We start from the raw sequence: 14,882 nt of genomic DNA on the forward strand, positions 1-14,882 counted from the left end.
CTGAAATAGGAGCAACGCGGTGTTGCCCCTGCGAGATTTCGGTAGTGGGATCACAAAGTCCATCGAGACGATCTGGAAAGGTCATTCGGCTAGTACGTTGCCAGGTGAGTATCCACGAAGCTGCGGACGGCTTTTACTCGAGCTACGGTACTGCGTCTCTAGAGCATTGAAGCGCCACAATCAGAACCAGACCCAACCACTCGACTACCAAGAAAGAACTCGTCATGAACGTCGTGTGGGGGCATTTCCAGACCGCGTACCCGCGCAAGGGCTGCACCGTGATGGATGACGATGTGGGGAAGCTATGGCAGCCACTTATGGCCAGCGGCAGCGAGGACGAGAGCGACGGAAGCCTGGAGGGCGAAGAATTAGGCGGTCTGTTGCCGCATCGGGACATGCGGCCGCAGTTCGACGAGGGAGCGGCAATTCGTCGAAAACGCCGACGACGCAAGGACGAGGAGGATCTGGGGGAGGTGGCTAGAGGCGTTACAGTCAGTGTCGAGCCGCTCAAGCTGCTGCGATCCGTTGGCAGCTGGATGGTGTCGCTCTCGGCTGCGGGCAATCTCCTGGTGCCGCGCAGTTCCAGCACCCTGCCCACCTCACTGTCGACGCAGATGCTGACGCACCGACGCAAGCAAGAGAACATGGACGAGGTAGTGGACCGCGCCCTAGCAGTGGTGGCCCTCATCGCGGTGGGCTTTTGCTTCCTGTTGCTGCTTGTGGTGTACTCTCAGGCGGCGTAGGAAAAAAGGAAACCATCATTGTATCACTACTATAATAACTGAAGTGATGTCACTGCTCTGGACGGCGCAGCTTCACGCAATAATAAAATGCTCGTATTTTTAAAACTTGGTTCACGTGCTGGACTTCTTGTCTGTAACTTGGTGCTTCTTGTTCGTTTGCGAGGTCCTCTTCTTGCTGTTTGACGCGACTACCTTGAAGGCGCTGGGGCATTTTGTAGCTAATGGACACTTGGAGCAGGACGGATGTTTCGCTGTGCACACGGTCTGGCCAAAGCCCACGACTACGAGGGAGAGCTTGCCCCAGTGTTCTTTTGGGATCCAATCTTCCAGCTCCTTTCTCGTATCTTCAGGAGTTGTCGTCGATGACCAGCCTAGTCGTTGAGCGAGACGATGCACGTGTGTGTCCACCACGATGCCGTCCACTTGACCCCATGCAAGCAACGTGATGACTCGACCGATCTTGGGTCCAATACCTGGTAACTGAAGCAGCTCATCAAGTGAGCGAGGAATGTCTCCGTGGAATCGAGTGCGCAGGATGGCAGCCACACGCTTGAGCTGGTGCGCCTTGCGGTGGTAAAATCCCACGGGTTTCAGTGCTTCGCTCAGCTTCTCCTCGCTTACGGATTGCACCACCTCAATAGTGAGTCCTTCTTCGCTCTCTCCGAGTTGATGCAGGCGTTGCATCGCAGCGTAAGTGATTGGATCTTGCGTCTGAGAGCTCAAAAGCGCCGCCACTAACAGCTGGAAACGCTCGACCTTGGCGTAGGTCACGCCAGGAGCTACGCAGACTTGCGTCCCGAACTTGTCGATCGACGTCTCCATGATCTTTCGAGCTTCATAGAGCTCCAGCAACAGATCCAGTCGCCTATCGGACTGGGAGGTGCCAGTGCGTTGCCTGGTTTCCACTTGTATCTCGGACTCAGGCTCTGTCTTCATGTATTTCGTCGGACGGACGGGAGAAGTCTCCTCATTTCTAGCACGCTTGGCAGTAGAGCTCCTACAAGAAGGCGTTGTTACCTCCACCTTTACGTCCGCATGGCTGCTGCTGCTCTGTGTACGGGCCGAAGCGAACGCGAAGCGTGTGAACGGATTTCCGCCAGTCGTCTCAGACGTCCCCATCCGATTATCGCAGTGCAACTTTAAATACAATCGCATTGCAAACGTGATCCCATGTTAATGAGTGTGTGTGTGGGTTAGACGGATCTCTGCGTGCGCACCAAACCACCCCCTTAAAAACTCGTGGAGGTGGGTGGGGTGTCAGCTCAAGTTCTAAATCAACGACCATCAATGGCAGCCATCGTTGCCTACGCTACTTGTATCTACGCCCAATTGTCACTCACAGTATCATCCTCGGTTCGACACACGGTTCACATACGCGTGGTAGATCTGGTCGAAGAACTGAGTGTCGTCCAGAAGGCCGATCAGCGTCTGCTTAAGTTGCTCCTTGTTCACAGGCGAAGCTGGCTGCTTGTGCTGCTGTTGAGGTCGGTTCTGCGAGATCATGCCCATGATGGCCTCACCCGCCGCAATACCGTCTGCCTTGGAGATTGGAAGCATACCACTCGCCTGGGCATTCTCCTGCTTAGCCGAGCCATTCGCACTACCGCCACTGCTGCTGCTGTTGCTACGCTTGTCCTTGGGAGATCGCTGCAAGATCGCTATGGGTTGATTGGCGTTCGCTCCGCGGCGCTTTGAGTCTTCACGCTTATTGCGAGAACGTCCCCGATTACGCGACTGTGACGGCGGGCGCTCCTGCTGCTGTTCCTGCTGCTGCGTTGGCTGTGACGTCTGTTGCTTCGCATTCTGCATCTGGACGGGCGACTGTGCTATCGTATGCGAAGCATCCGGAATGGTAGCGCTCTGTGGGGCCTTCAGCGACTGAATCAGGCTGCAGCATCGACATTTCACAGTCAGCAGGCGACTTCAACACGATGTCCTAGTCAAAAAGTATCTTACCGTTGGAGCAACTGTAGGATCCTGCCGCGGTCTTCGTCCGGGAAGAACCACACGCCGTAGATCGCGTAACCCGACGAATATGCCTAGTACAAGAAGCAGTGCACTACTATTAGGTTCGACTGCTAGATATACCAAAAAGAAGCAGTCGGCCTACCGTGTCAGGGCTGCGCAAGATGAGGAAACTATCAACGTTGTCCACCTGAAGACGATCGTCTAGCGGCAGCGTCATGTTGGTTGTGCTCAAGCGGTTGTTGACGAAGATCTGGAAGCGCGGCGCGGACGATCTGCAACAACAGCAACATAAATGTCAACTTCACAATCTATCGCGTTCCAGCGCTCTCTTTTACGCACCTTTTGACCACAAACAAGCAGCCTTCGACATCCTTACGCTTCTGCAATATTAGCGGCACAGATACAGACGCTAGAACGTTAGCACTGCAGTATTCTCCCTCCTCCGATCCATAGTGACGCACCCAACTCTGCGCGTCCTGATCGAACTCGTACATGACCACGTGGCTGGCCGTGTCCACAATGTCCACCACGTCAGCATCTTGTCGCTTCAGCACCTGCAAGTTCATTGCATTCGACTGCGTACGGTCCACGTGGAGAGCGTCGGTCGCCATGCTTAAATACCGTTACAGGTCGATCGCGCAATATTCCCAAGTGACTGGCGTTGAAAGCGTAGCTGATTCGTCCTTGCGTTGCTTTACGATGTTCTGCACATCATCTAGCAACATAATCACGGCAACTCTAAATAGTCAGGTCATTTCAGTTGTATTACTATGGGCGCCTGGGCGCATGTCTGGCATGGCAGCGTGGCGCTGCTCGCGTCAATTTTCAAGCTTATCCGGACGCCGCATACCAGCAGCTTACCGAGCGCCGTGTCCATCCCGTCCGCACGCAGCAGTGTCTGGAGTTTCCTCACAGCCGGTCCACGACGCGCACGACGTCAATCTCACGCAGCGCTTGAGTTGCTTGAAAAATTCCGTCATGGCCCGGAGACGCACAGCGAATGGAACCTATTCTTATGGCGCGCAACGTTTCCTCTTGTGTCACTCGTGCTGCTTACGTTGCTCTGCGTCGCAGGTCAGTTCGGTCACGGCGCGTACTCACTTCTCGTGAACCCAATGTGGTACATGTGCAACTTAGCGCTAGTGACGACGCCGTTTCTATTGGTATTCCGGTTCTCAGGCCTCGAAGCAGCAGATGGAGAGCCACATACAAGGATCTGGTACAGTTTAGCAGCAATCAGCTTCGCGATCAGCCTTGTAGAGTGGTATATGAGTCTTCCAGCCAGCAGATACTCGTGGATTGTGGGCAATACTCTGTTCGGTATTGTGGCGCTGGGAGCCGTACCATTGTTCTTCAGTATGCAGCCCAGAACAGCACGGTCCCAGTACGATGACCTTATCATGGAGCAGGAACAGGACAGGATGCGAGGCGTACCCGAGGAGAGCGAAGATGTGGACGATGGAGACATTCGAATTTTGGCGAGACAGAGATCATCCGACAGACTGAGAGAGCTGGAGATGCAACGACAGGGAGAACCCACAATGACTAGGCTGTTGTATGGCTGCGGCTTCTGTGCGCTGGTGCTGTGGCTCATCATGTTCTCGTCGTACAGTTCAGCACGAGGAGAAGCGGGGACAAGATCGTGGTTTGTACTGTACTTACTGTCGCCAGTACTGTGCATTGTGCTGTTTTGTTCCCGAGTGGCACGAATTCGCTTCAGTTTTGAGCATGCAGTGGCGTATAGTACTCTGGTTGTGCACGTCCCGTTGTTTCTTGGCCACTTGTGTGTGCGACTATTTTCCTACGCTGAGGACCCAGCTGCGTCGTCTCCGACAAGCACCGAGTCGTGGCTTAAACTGGCCATCTCTGTGTTGTACTTGCTATTGATGCAAGGCTATTTCTTTGTAATCACGACGACGGTGAACAGCATGTCGGAGCCCTTTGCACACCCGTCGCTGCTGTATATTGGTCAGCTCTACTACTACACGTTCTGGTACTGTCTTGTGGGCTCGGACACGCCCATTGACGCGCTGTACTGGGGTATGCTGCTGCTGAACAACATCCATATAGCCTTTCTTAATACAGGCGTGTACACGGACTTCAAGCGCACATCTTCAGCGTGGTTGGCCGTCCCGTTACACTCCAATATCACCTCGTCGGTGGCTTTTTGTGTGCGCTCCACGACCTCAGCTCTGGATGTTTCAAGGTGTCTTCCACATCGACGTTCATGGGGACGACGAGGGGTGTTGGGGCCTAGCTGCCGTGTGGCTGGCGTTGCAGCGATGGACACAGAGTCCGATCTGCTGGAAGGTGGCGACGATGACTACGAGTTCGACAATGGATACGGCTCGGACGGCTTCATCGTGACCAGGAATATTGACGAAAAGGAGCCTGTCGTTGGCGAGCTGCCGTCCTGGCAAGAAACTCGAAGCCGGAATCGTGAACGCGACCGCAGTGTGAGCGGAGTGCGGAGAGATACCCACCCATCGACTGATTTTTCTTCGCCGTCTCGCAATATGGGCGTGAGGAAGGCGTCATCTCTTCGTGACAAGTGCTCTCGTGCACAGATGAACTGTCGAAAGTGTGGTGACGGTACAAGCTCTCGATCTGATACCGAGAATGTGGCTTCGACACCGTCAGCAACAAATGCTGAGTCAAAAGTAGCCACTAGTGACGCTTTGAGACCGCTGTACTTCCTAATGAAGGTTGCAGAGCAAGACAACATGGCCGATACGACAGCACTTATCCTTGTGCCCTCACTTCTGACGCTGCTGGCGGTGTTTGAGAAGCCGGGGAGCACTCTTACTGTACTACAAGACCAGACGAATTTGTGGCTACGGTGTGTCTGTATGTTCATTGGACGACTTGGTGGTTCGTTCCTAGCTCGAGAAATATTCACATTCAAGCTGCGCTCACGATTACGCTCGTCTCCTGAGGACATTGGTGATCAACCTGATCCTATCAGCGGATCCATTGACGGCATGTCGGCTCGACTTTGGATACAACAGCTTATGTTGCAAGACTTCCATGCGCAGTTCTGGTACCTCACAGCTGTGACAGTTGTGGTTACTTTCGGCTGCTTTGCTCGGATCGACCTACCACTACGCTTTGCACTGCTTTGATGAGGCAGTTCTTTTAACAACAAAATATCTTCATGAATGCGAGTAAGTGGCCATAGATTATATGCTGAACTAATATGCAAGTTGTGCAGCCTATTGAGAAGGAGGAGAGTTGGGAGGCGTACGAGGAAGTGAAGACTCCGGATCCGGTGCGGCCAAGGCAATGTTGGCGCGCTCTATCGCCTCGGCAAGCAGCTTCTCCTTCCGTACCCAGCGACGACGACGTACACTGCGTCCGACAAGTTTGTTAAGCTTCTTCTTGATGCGTCGTCGCTCCTGCAGATCCGGATCAAGTCCACTCGCATGAGCTTGGAGCTCTGGTGGTACGCCTTCAATTGTTTCCTGCTGTAACTTCTCCTGGGCACGCAAGAAGTCTTTGAATCTAGTGGCGTATTGCCATTGATCGGAGCCACCGAAGCGTGGATCGACAACCCAGTGGTCGAGATCGAAGGTACCAGCACCGTCCGTCATGAGAGCATTGGTGAACTTGGGTGGGTCAGTAATTAGAAGATGGCCTGGTCGCAGTGATCCCCATCCGGTGAACACTTGGTAACGCTGGATCTCATACACTGCCTGTTCCTCGATGGGTAATGCCAAGATCTTGTCTTCGAACGACTTTGGTTCATCAGCAGCTTCACGACGCGTCGGGCTGTCGGGATTATGGCGGGTAATGGGGCTCCCACCGGGCGACAATACTCTACCGATAGCGTTTGCGACTTGACTGACGGGTAGAACCATCTCACGTAATGGATTTAGGAAGCGATCTTCGAGAAGTTGAGTCGAGAAGGCGAAACCGGTGTATACCTTCTGATCCGCATGAGACGGTCGTTGGTTGGGTAAAGCTTGCTGTTCAGGCAGGTCGAAACGTGGCTTCTCCTCGGTCAGATCAGCTTGGAAGCGCTCGTAGCGCAGCTCAGGTGGCGTCCATCGAGCCTTGTCGGGGTTTTGACTGCCGCGTCGGTGGAATTCCTGGAGAATGTGATAGTACTCGGGGTTCATCTCGCGTTTGTAAGCTGTCCAGAGAAAGTCACGTCCGAGACACAACAGCAGAGACAAGAAGATTGCTAAGTAGAACTCGGGTAGAACGAAAATGTGTGGGAACGCAGTGTCGGCTACTGACGTCGGGAATGATGCGGCGATGACGTAGCCTGAAATGTACCAGAAGATGATCGATGCGATGAACGCGAACGCCGTGATGGCGTTCCATGTGACCATGTTCAACGCCAGTTTGACCCAGCCAACACTGATCAAACAGCAGTAAGAAATGGCGCCACACAAGTCACGGGAGAAGCCATTGCCAGTGGAATCTACGGGCCCGCCGATGATAAGTGCCGGTACCAGCCCGCAGACTACGCACTCGTAGAGTGCCTCAGCTACCCACTGCGCGAAGATACGAAGACTGAAGAGCTCGCCTTGAGCTCCGACGTGGTACAGGCCGGGGAACTGCTCTGCGATACGTGCCGGCACCTCTTGCTCTGTGATCGCCACGATACCGATGGGCATTGAGGACCAAAAGACGTTGTAGCCGTTGATCCACATGTTGTTGAAGTAAAGCGTGCCGGAGGATCCGCATTGAGGCAACACAGCCAGCACGAACTCGGTTCCGAACAGTAAGATGTTCTTGTACACCACGTACAGTGCCAGCTTGGCCATGCGACGATAATTCCAGTGACCATGGACAAGAAGCAGACGCTTGAGGAACCGGAACTGGGCGATAGCGAAGTCACTTGCGTTCACGGCCTGCATGCCTTCGTGACCGGAGATTCCGACGCCGATATGCGCTTCTTGGATCATTGCGACGTCGTTAGCTCCGTCGCCGATGGACAGCGAGCGACAGCCGTGCAAGTTCGTCTTAAAGAGCCGAACCACTTGAGCTTTTTGCTTGGGCGAAACGCGACAACAAATGACAGACACGCACTGCTGGGACACCTCGAGGAACAGCTCGGACAGCACATTGTTACTGAACACCAAGGTCAGACAACGACCGTCGATCACGATGGCTTGTTGTTGCGTGTCGTCTTTGGCTCCCCTCGCCTTCAGCTCTGCACGCTTTCGAGCTTCCATACAACGAATCAGCAACATGTCGTACAGGTCAGAGGCAGAGGGCGTCGTCTCCGCGTTAATCATGATCCGTTCCATGTCGTTGTTCAGCAGTTGACAAGCAAAGCCGATGTTCACTGCCGTCTCCTCCTTATCACCAGTGAGCACCCAGATCTTAATACCAGCTCGAGATAAATCTCCCAGTGTAGACGTGACCTGGTCCTGTAATCGATCCTCGATGGCGGTAGCGCCAATAAGCTGCAACCCCTGCTCTAGTAGCTCTTCAAGCTCTTCGATGCGATTCGGTTCGCCACGCTTCTGCATTGCCATTTGCTCCAGATCTCCCAACGCTGCATCGTACTCGCATGACCACTCGGCATACGCGTCTGGAGAGAGCTCCTTCTGTGCGATCACAAGAGTTCGCAGTCCTTCCGTAGCGTATCGTTCCAACTGCGCGAGTGTAGTATCCACGATCGTCGGATCTGATGACGGTGCTAGTCGAGGGAAGATAACCGAGTCGGCACCTTTGGTTAACAACATCACGCGCTTGTCAGGAGTGCGCACGACGACCGACATCCTCTTACGAGTACTGGTGAAGTCGACCATCTCCAAGAGTTCGTAGACGACCTCTTCTCGCGTGCCAGGGACCGAAATTGCCACTTCTCCGTTCCGACGAGCCAGGAACGAGTAGCCAAAGTAATTGGCACCCGACACAAGTGCAAGCTCGTCAGGTGACGAGGCTGAGAAGCCTGTGCCCGTGTCGTTCTCGGACAACGTTTCTCGCACAACGGAGTGGCAGACAGCCAAGTGAACGAAAAAGTCGTGGATACGAGCAGCTTGTTCCGGGTGCAAGCGTGCGTCGCTGTCGCGCTCCAAGTCTCCGGCTGGATCTATGAAGTTCACGTTGTCCGTCTTGACTAATATCGGCGTGTTGTCTGCTAGTACATCGCTTGCGGAGATATCCTTGCCAAGACGTCGTGTGGCCTCACGACCGATTTCAGTGGTGCCGCGTCCATACGACACGCCGTGGATGCTCATCTTACGGAAATCCATCTCGTTTGCTGTTAGCGTACCAGTCTTATCGCTGAAGATGTGAGTGACCTGCCCCAGCTCATCATTGAGATCGGAGTTACGAACAAGTGCCGGCGTGTCTGTCACTTCGTCATACATGCCAAGATCGCGATTGAGGAAGAACGTTTGGTACGTTTTCACAATGGCGATGGTCACGTACAACGTAATGGGGACGAAGGACGCGATGAGGATCCAGAAGTAGCCCAGGTATATCAGGATACCTACAACGTCATTACGGAAAGGAGCGACGCCGCTGAGATTCTCGAGATGCAAGTAGGTGGCACCTTCGCGGTGTTCAGCGACCCAAAACACACACAATACTGCGCCTAAGATGCACAAGACAGCAAGAATAGCCATCAGCAACGCGTTGCCTCGGTTTACGATGGCAAGGATCTTGCTGATCTTGGTGGGAGGCGTGTGCGATCCAGCTTGCATAATCTTAGTGTCAGCTCCAGTATTCAACACGAGACCGTAGATGAACGGGGTGTTGCGGATGACGCAGCCGCGCAACGCCACGTTCTTCAAGTCGATCGGAATTGCGTGGCCACTCTGCGGTTCAAAGCGTCCGGAGAAGGTGTTGACGTCGTGGTTTGGCAGCTCGCAGATGAGCCGACCGGGAAGTTGAGCAAGAGCTCGCGGGTCGCTCAGCTGCGAAAACGTACAGCTGAGCGCTTGACGCACCTTGAGATTCGTCTCGCCATCTAGCGACTTGGTCTCCACAAAGCAAATTCCGGTCGGAGCATTCGGGTCCGGCTCGGATACGGCGAGCAACAGCACATCTGCTGGGATGGCTTCGTAGTTTTCCACCTTGATAATGTCCCCCACGGCAACAGCTCGCCACGTATCGTCACGAAAACAATCCGGTTCTTCCAGATCGAAGATGTGCGAGACGCGAGCGTTCATCTTGGCGTCTGCAATGTGCCGTCCGCGGTCTTCAATAGCTGCAAACACAGCGTCGACCGACAGCACGAGCGTGAGCACAATCCACTGGTACGGAATCGTCTGCGTGGACGAAATCTCGGGGATAATCTGACCGGCACCAACCAGCAAAAAGTAAAAGTTTGCCACTTGCGAGAGTCGACCGTAGAAGAACCGAGGGAGGAAGTTGAGCTTCGTGTATTTAGCAGTAACCACCTTGTTGTTACAGAACTTCTGTGCCGCGTTTTGGACGGAATTGTTGACGTAGATGCAGCGAGCGCCGCTTTCTGGTAGCCCCAGAGCTCCAGTGTTGTCTCCTGGGACGACGTCACTAACGGCCGACAAGATGGACATGGTCGATGAACCCAGACCTGCCGCTGCCTCTGCGAGCATCTTGGGGGTCCATCCGGTCGATGCAGCGACAGGAGACCCACCCACCTGCACTGTCCTGTACGTCGACTCGGCATCCACCGACACGTCGGTCACACGTGCAGCACCCGAGCCGATCACGGACTCTAACACAGTCATATTCAATCAGATGCTTCCACAATCGCTGTGGTCGGCGGTTGAGCTCTTGAACAATGGACCGGTCACGAGAAACCAAACCATTCTTGAAATACACAACTCGTCATGAGAGAAAATAACGACCGGGTTGCAACTAGTTGCCTAAATAGCATCCAAGGGTAATAATTTGTTGCCAACTAACGGAAAGAGTCCACCCTAAACTGGGTGGATACTATGACTGCATGTAGTCTAGAGCTTGGTCTGGATCTTGGTCTGCATGGCCTCGCCGTCCTCCTTGTTGATCATGCTCGGGCCGTTCGGTAGCGTGATGAGGCCGTCCTTGTCGAAGCGCGGGATCACGTGGATGTGCGCGTGGAAGACGGCCTGACCCGACGCCGCACCATTGTTTTGGATGATGTTGAGACCATCAGCACCCGTGGCCGCCTGTACGGCCTTGGCCAGACGCGGCAGCTCCTTGAACAGGTTGGCTGCCACCTCAGGAGTCATGTCCGTGACCGTGGCGAAACCCAGAGCCTTAGGAATAAGCAGCGCATGGCCTGGGGCTACCGGGAAGGCGTCAAGAATGGCCAACACGTGCTCGGTCTCGAACAATTTGTAGCATGGGATGTCGCCCTTAATGATCTTGGCGAAGATATTCTCCGGGTCGTACGCAATTGGAGCCATGATGGTCGATTTCGAAATGATATTATAGTGAGGGTTGCGCTTCACGAGCCTTTACGTGTATTTGATTTGGCCAATCAGCGTCGATATCCTCTCAGAATTTGTGTTTTGAGAAGTTCACCATACATTTTTTCTTCTGGCCTCAGCATCTGAGGCCAAAAGAAAAAATATCTGACCATTTTTGTCGGACACATCGTCACTTTGTCTTTCGTCGCCGGAGCCGCAAGTCAACGTCAAGGAGCACCATGAACCGCGCTCTGAAGAGTGTTTTCTCGGACTTTTCCCGCCATGCTACGGCCCGCAGCTACTATTCCTATCCGGAGGTGAGTCAATGCGATCGTAAGAATCCAAAGTGTGTCAAATACTTACGTCTCTATTGCTCGACAGGGCTCTCGCAAGTCGAATTTCGTGTTCCGTGTCACCTACGAAGGCCAGGAGCCGATTGAAGACGGTCGTGTGGTCCTCTTCTTCGCCCCCAGTCCGGAACCGGAGCCGCGCTTCGAAGCCTTCGATCTGGAATCCCCTCGTCCGATTTTCGCCAAGGACGTCGTACGTCGTGAAGTTTGGTGAAGTAGTACTTTAGCGCTAGCAGGTAATTTAATTTTTTTCTCGTTTTCTGCAGAGAAATCTGCAGCCGGGCGACATGATTGAGTTTGAGAGTACCGAGTACTCGACACCGGAGGCGCTGGGCTTCGTACCGCAGAACCTCGATGTGTTCGCCAATGAACTCTTCGTTCAAGCTTTAATTCATCACGGTACGGTCTACGTAGCATAGTACTCTGGAGACTTGCAGTCGCTCTGATGACGTTATCGCTAGATATGAATGACCCGGACGCGAACTCGCGAGTTGGCAACACATACAGCAAACCCGTGGAAGTTCGCTTTGATGACGATGAAGGTGACAACGTTGTTAAGATTGTGGCGGACCAAGCTGTGGAGGAAACGATGGATTTAACTGCCACCGAGTGGGTGGAGCATATCTCGATGAAGAGCGAGCTGCTGAGCGCCTACCACAACCAAGACGTCTATATGATGGCGTCGGTCGTGCTACCGAAAGACTACGAGACTTTGAAGGACACACAGCATCTCCCGACGGTGTACTATATCGAGGGATTCACTGGTACCGAGTCGTATGCGAAGCGTGCCAAGGGCTTTTTGTCGTCTGAGATGGGACAGGATTGGCGGGCTGGTCGATGGCCGACGCCAATGCTGCGAGTTACACTCGGATCGCGCTTCAAATTTGGTCACACCTCGTTCGCTGATACGGATGCTAATGGGCCATGGGGTACAGCGCTAGTGACCGAATTCATCCCGTACCTCGAGAGCCTGTATGCGGCGATTCCTTCTGCTGGAGGTCGGTTCCTACACGGCCACTCTTCTGGTGCATGGGCGACGCTATGGCTACAGTTGCAATTCCCTGACTTCTTTGGCGGCACATGGAGCTCTGCACCTGATCCGGTTGACTTCTCGCGCTTCCAAGTTGTAAATATTTACGAGGCCGAGAACGCGTACTGGGATGCCAATGGCCACCCGTACCCGACAAGTCGCAGCAACGGACTCACTACGTGCAGCAACCGGGATGAGAATTTGGTGGAACGAGTGTATGGTCGTGGCAATGGAGGACAGTGGGATGCCTTCGTAAGTTCTATTGCGTCTGAGTGCATTGGGTCATTAATTTCTAATGTATTTGCTGCAGTCTGCTTTGTTCAGTCCGCGGGGAGCTGACGGAATGCCGATTCCGCTGTTTGACAAGGTGTCTGGTGACATTAATCGTGATGTTGCCAAGTACTGGGAACGCTATGATATCTGCAAGTTCCTTCAGAAGCGACCTGACTTGTTGACTACAAAACTACAGGGCAAGGTTCATGTTATCTGCGGTGTTGAGGACACGTACTACCTCGACTTCGCGTGTCGGTCGCTGCAGAAACTGGTTGGAAGCAGCAAAGATAACGCTCAAGATGGCTCTGCAGTGCCCAACTACGTGGCCATGGTACCTGGCGATCACACTAGTATTCGGTCGCGTGCGCACTATGTCCAAGTGTACGCTGAGATTACTGCTGCATACAAGCGGAATATTAACGCATGAAGGTGGGATTGCAGAAGTGCATGTACTGTCTTTAGTAGACCATTAAATCCATCATAAAATGATTCTCTTTCTCGTTCCTACTTGAAAACTGACGGTTGGCTGCCAGATGCGCCGTGGCCCACGTCCCGAGGCAACTTGCCACTGGCAAGATACGAAGCGATTGATGCCACGAACTAACTCGCAGCACCGCTCTAAACATTGACGTCAACACTGTAGCATGCACTTGATCAATCGATTCACATTAGAAACTTGCCCCAAAAAAAACGCGTACAAAGGAAAAATAACATAGCGAACGCGATTTAAAACACACACGAGAAAGCCTCGAATCCAAAAGGGCAGTTTCACACTGTGAAAAACCGAGGCGCAAATCTGCAAGAGAAATAAACACGGTAGTGGCGTGAGGATTATTACCACAATGTGTAGAATACTCGTGTCCCGAATACATGTACACAGATCCAGTCGATATAGCCGCTCAATAGAATTGCAATTATACTGAAGTACTTCGTATTCGCTATGCCTTTGAACCACATTGTACATAATCTAAAAATTCTAAATTCTAAAGATTGCTTAGCGACACTCATTTATCAAAGTGGGAAAACGCGTCGACTGCACGTTACTGGAAAATGTCATCTTATAAGAAATGACTTTTAAGCACGTCGGTCGGATCAAATGCTGTGTACTTGGTAGTGTAAGCATTAGTGCTAATATCGATACAATCAAAGCCAACACTCACAAGCTGTCTATTTGTAGATTGGTATGCAAGCAAGCCGCCAGCGCGCAAGAAAAAAAAAACTCCGCGACCAAACCTGAGCGGTTTGCAGCCAGTAGCCAACATGCGCTCATTTTCGCTGCGTGGGCAGCCATCTGTGGTCTTTGCTGGCATTTTTCTTGCGCTTCTTGGCCATAAATTTGGACAGTCTTCCCGTCTCCTGTAGGTCCTGGAATTTGGCTTGTAGCTCGAGCTTCTTCTTGTCCTTCCGCTGCAATAGTTTTCCACCAGTAGAACACAAAATCAGATGCCATTCCTCTATAGCAGCATCTCCAGTAGCACAAACCTTGAGGTAGAAGGCCCCCTTGCCGCTCGCGACAGCCTCGCGCTCCTCCCGCTTCCGCTTGGTCAGCGCACTCTTAATCGTCTCCTGCTTCTTCTTCTCTGTCATGGTCTGCTGTCGCAGCGCGATCTCGTGCTGCATCAATACCATGATATAATTTACAATATATACGTCAGCATGGCTCCTCTCATGTCTTCCTTTTAGATACTGACCTTGAGCTCCTCCTTCTTTGCTGCGCTCTTGCTCTTCTTCAGCTGCTGCTTCAGCTCCTGCATCTCGCGCTGCTTGTAATCGTCCAAAAAGGCGTAGCTCTTGTTAAATAGCTCCTCGTTCAGACGGCCGCTCTGCGCCTCGAAGCGCGGGTCCAGCACACGCCGCTTCTTGACCTCCACAACATGTCGGAAGCGACCCACGGCGCGCTTAGAAGTGAGCTCTAGCGGCTGGTTCTTATTTGAACGACGAGCGGGTCCACTGTCCTCTGTTTGTGCTTCTCTTTGTACGGCAAAGCCCTGCTTCTTCTGGCGCAGACGCCCCTCTAAAGGCACGTCGCGTGCGTCGCTCGATTCCACCTTCATCTTCACCATTTTGTGCAAGTTGAGACCAGTTAAAATTGACTTCGGATTTGTATCGGTGAAATTTGTGACAAACGTTGATCTCCTACAAAATATAAGCTATCAAGCGACTGGCTAATCCTGACCAA

The 14,882-nt window shown here is 52.9% G+C and overlaps 8 protein-coding genes across 8 annotated transcripts; 3 read left to right on the top strand and 5 right to left on the bottom strand.

Moving 5' to 3' along the window:
* Positions 1-224: 224 nt before the first annotated feature.
* Positions 225-743, top strand: PITG_11081 (uncharacterized protein; the record flags this gene model as incomplete). Its single annotated transcript, XM_002901812.1, has 2 exons — positions 225-569; positions 615-743. The coding sequence occupies 2 exons, from the start codon at positions 225-227 to the stop codon at positions 741-743; spliced, it is 474 nt and encodes a 157-aa protein (XP_002901858.1).
* A 111-nt stretch (positions 744-854) lies between these two features.
* Positions 855-1,862, bottom strand: PITG_11082 (endonuclease III, HhH-GPD superfamily base excision DNA repair, putative; the record flags this gene model as incomplete). Its single annotated transcript, XM_002901813.1, has 2 exons — positions 855-1,616; positions 1,761-1,862. The coding sequence occupies 2 exons, from the start codon at positions 1,860-1,862 to the stop codon at positions 855-857; spliced, it is 864 nt and encodes a 287-aa protein (XP_002901859.1).
* A 37-nt stretch (positions 1,863-1,899) lies between these two features.
* On the bottom strand, positions 1,900-3,763 carry PITG_11083 (uncharacterized protein; the record flags this gene model as incomplete). Its single annotated transcript, XM_002901815.1, has 5 exons — positions 1,900-2,631; positions 2,700-2,782; positions 2,854-2,983; positions 3,051-3,091; positions 3,173-3,763. The coding sequence occupies 5 exons, from the start codon at positions 3,320-3,322 to the stop codon at positions 2,088-2,090; spliced, it is 948 nt and encodes a 315-aa protein (XP_002901861.1).
* Positions 3,482-5,833, top strand: PITG_11084 (uncharacterized protein; the record flags this gene model as incomplete). The annotated part of the gene is made up of 3 exons (XM_002901814.1): positions 3,482-4,162; positions 4,241-5,270; positions 5,373-5,833. The coding sequence occupies 3 exons, from the start codon at positions 3,482-3,484 to the stop codon at positions 5,831-5,833; spliced, it is 2,172 nt and encodes a 723-aa protein (XP_002901860.1).
* Positions 5,834-5,923: 90 nt separating this feature from the next.
* On the bottom strand, positions 5,924-10,387 carry PITG_11085 (phospholipid-transporting ATPase, putative; the record flags this gene model as incomplete). Its single annotated transcript, XM_002901816.1, has 1 exon — positions 5,924-10,387. The coding sequence occupies one exon, from the start codon at positions 10,385-10,387 to the stop codon at positions 5,924-5,926; it is 4,464 nt and encodes a 1,487-aa protein (XP_002901862.1).
* A 77-nt stretch (positions 10,388-10,464) lies between these two features.
* Positions 10,465-11,056, bottom strand: PITG_11086 (HIT domain-containing protein, putative; the record flags this gene model as incomplete). The annotated part of the gene is made up of 1 exon (XM_002901817.1): positions 10,465-11,056. The coding sequence occupies one exon, from the start codon at positions 11,045-11,047 to the stop codon at positions 10,613-10,615; it is 435 nt and encodes a 144-aa protein (XP_002901863.1).
* A 143-nt stretch (positions 11,057-11,199) lies between these two features.
* PITG_11087 (uncharacterized protein) lies at positions 11,200-13,210 on the top strand (the record flags this gene model as incomplete). The annotated part of the gene is made up of 5 exons (XM_002901818.1): positions 11,200-11,367; positions 11,432-11,593; positions 11,667-11,799; positions 11,862-12,682; positions 12,741-13,210. The coding sequence occupies 5 exons, from the start codon at positions 11,290-11,292 to the stop codon at positions 13,128-13,130; spliced, it is 1,584 nt and encodes a 527-aa protein (XP_002901864.1).
* Positions 13,211-13,969: 759 nt separating this feature from the next.
* PITG_11088 (uncharacterized protein) lies at positions 13,970-14,766 on the bottom strand (the record flags this gene model as incomplete). The annotated part of the gene is made up of 3 exons (XM_002901819.1): positions 13,970-14,110; positions 14,186-14,317; positions 14,395-14,766. The coding sequence occupies 3 exons, from the start codon at positions 14,764-14,766 to the stop codon at positions 13,970-13,972; spliced, it is 645 nt and encodes a 214-aa protein (XP_002901865.1).
* Between the last annotated feature and the right edge of the window lie 116 nt (positions 14,767-14,882).

The sequence above is a fragment of the Phytophthora infestans genome, genomic scaffold (genome assembly GCF_000142945.1).
Source record: "Phytophthora infestans T30-4 supercont1.19 genomic scaffold, whole genome shotgun sequence".
Lineage (NCBI taxonomy): Eukaryota > Oomycota > Peronosporomycetes > Peronosporales > Peronosporaceae > Phytophthora > Phytophthora infestans.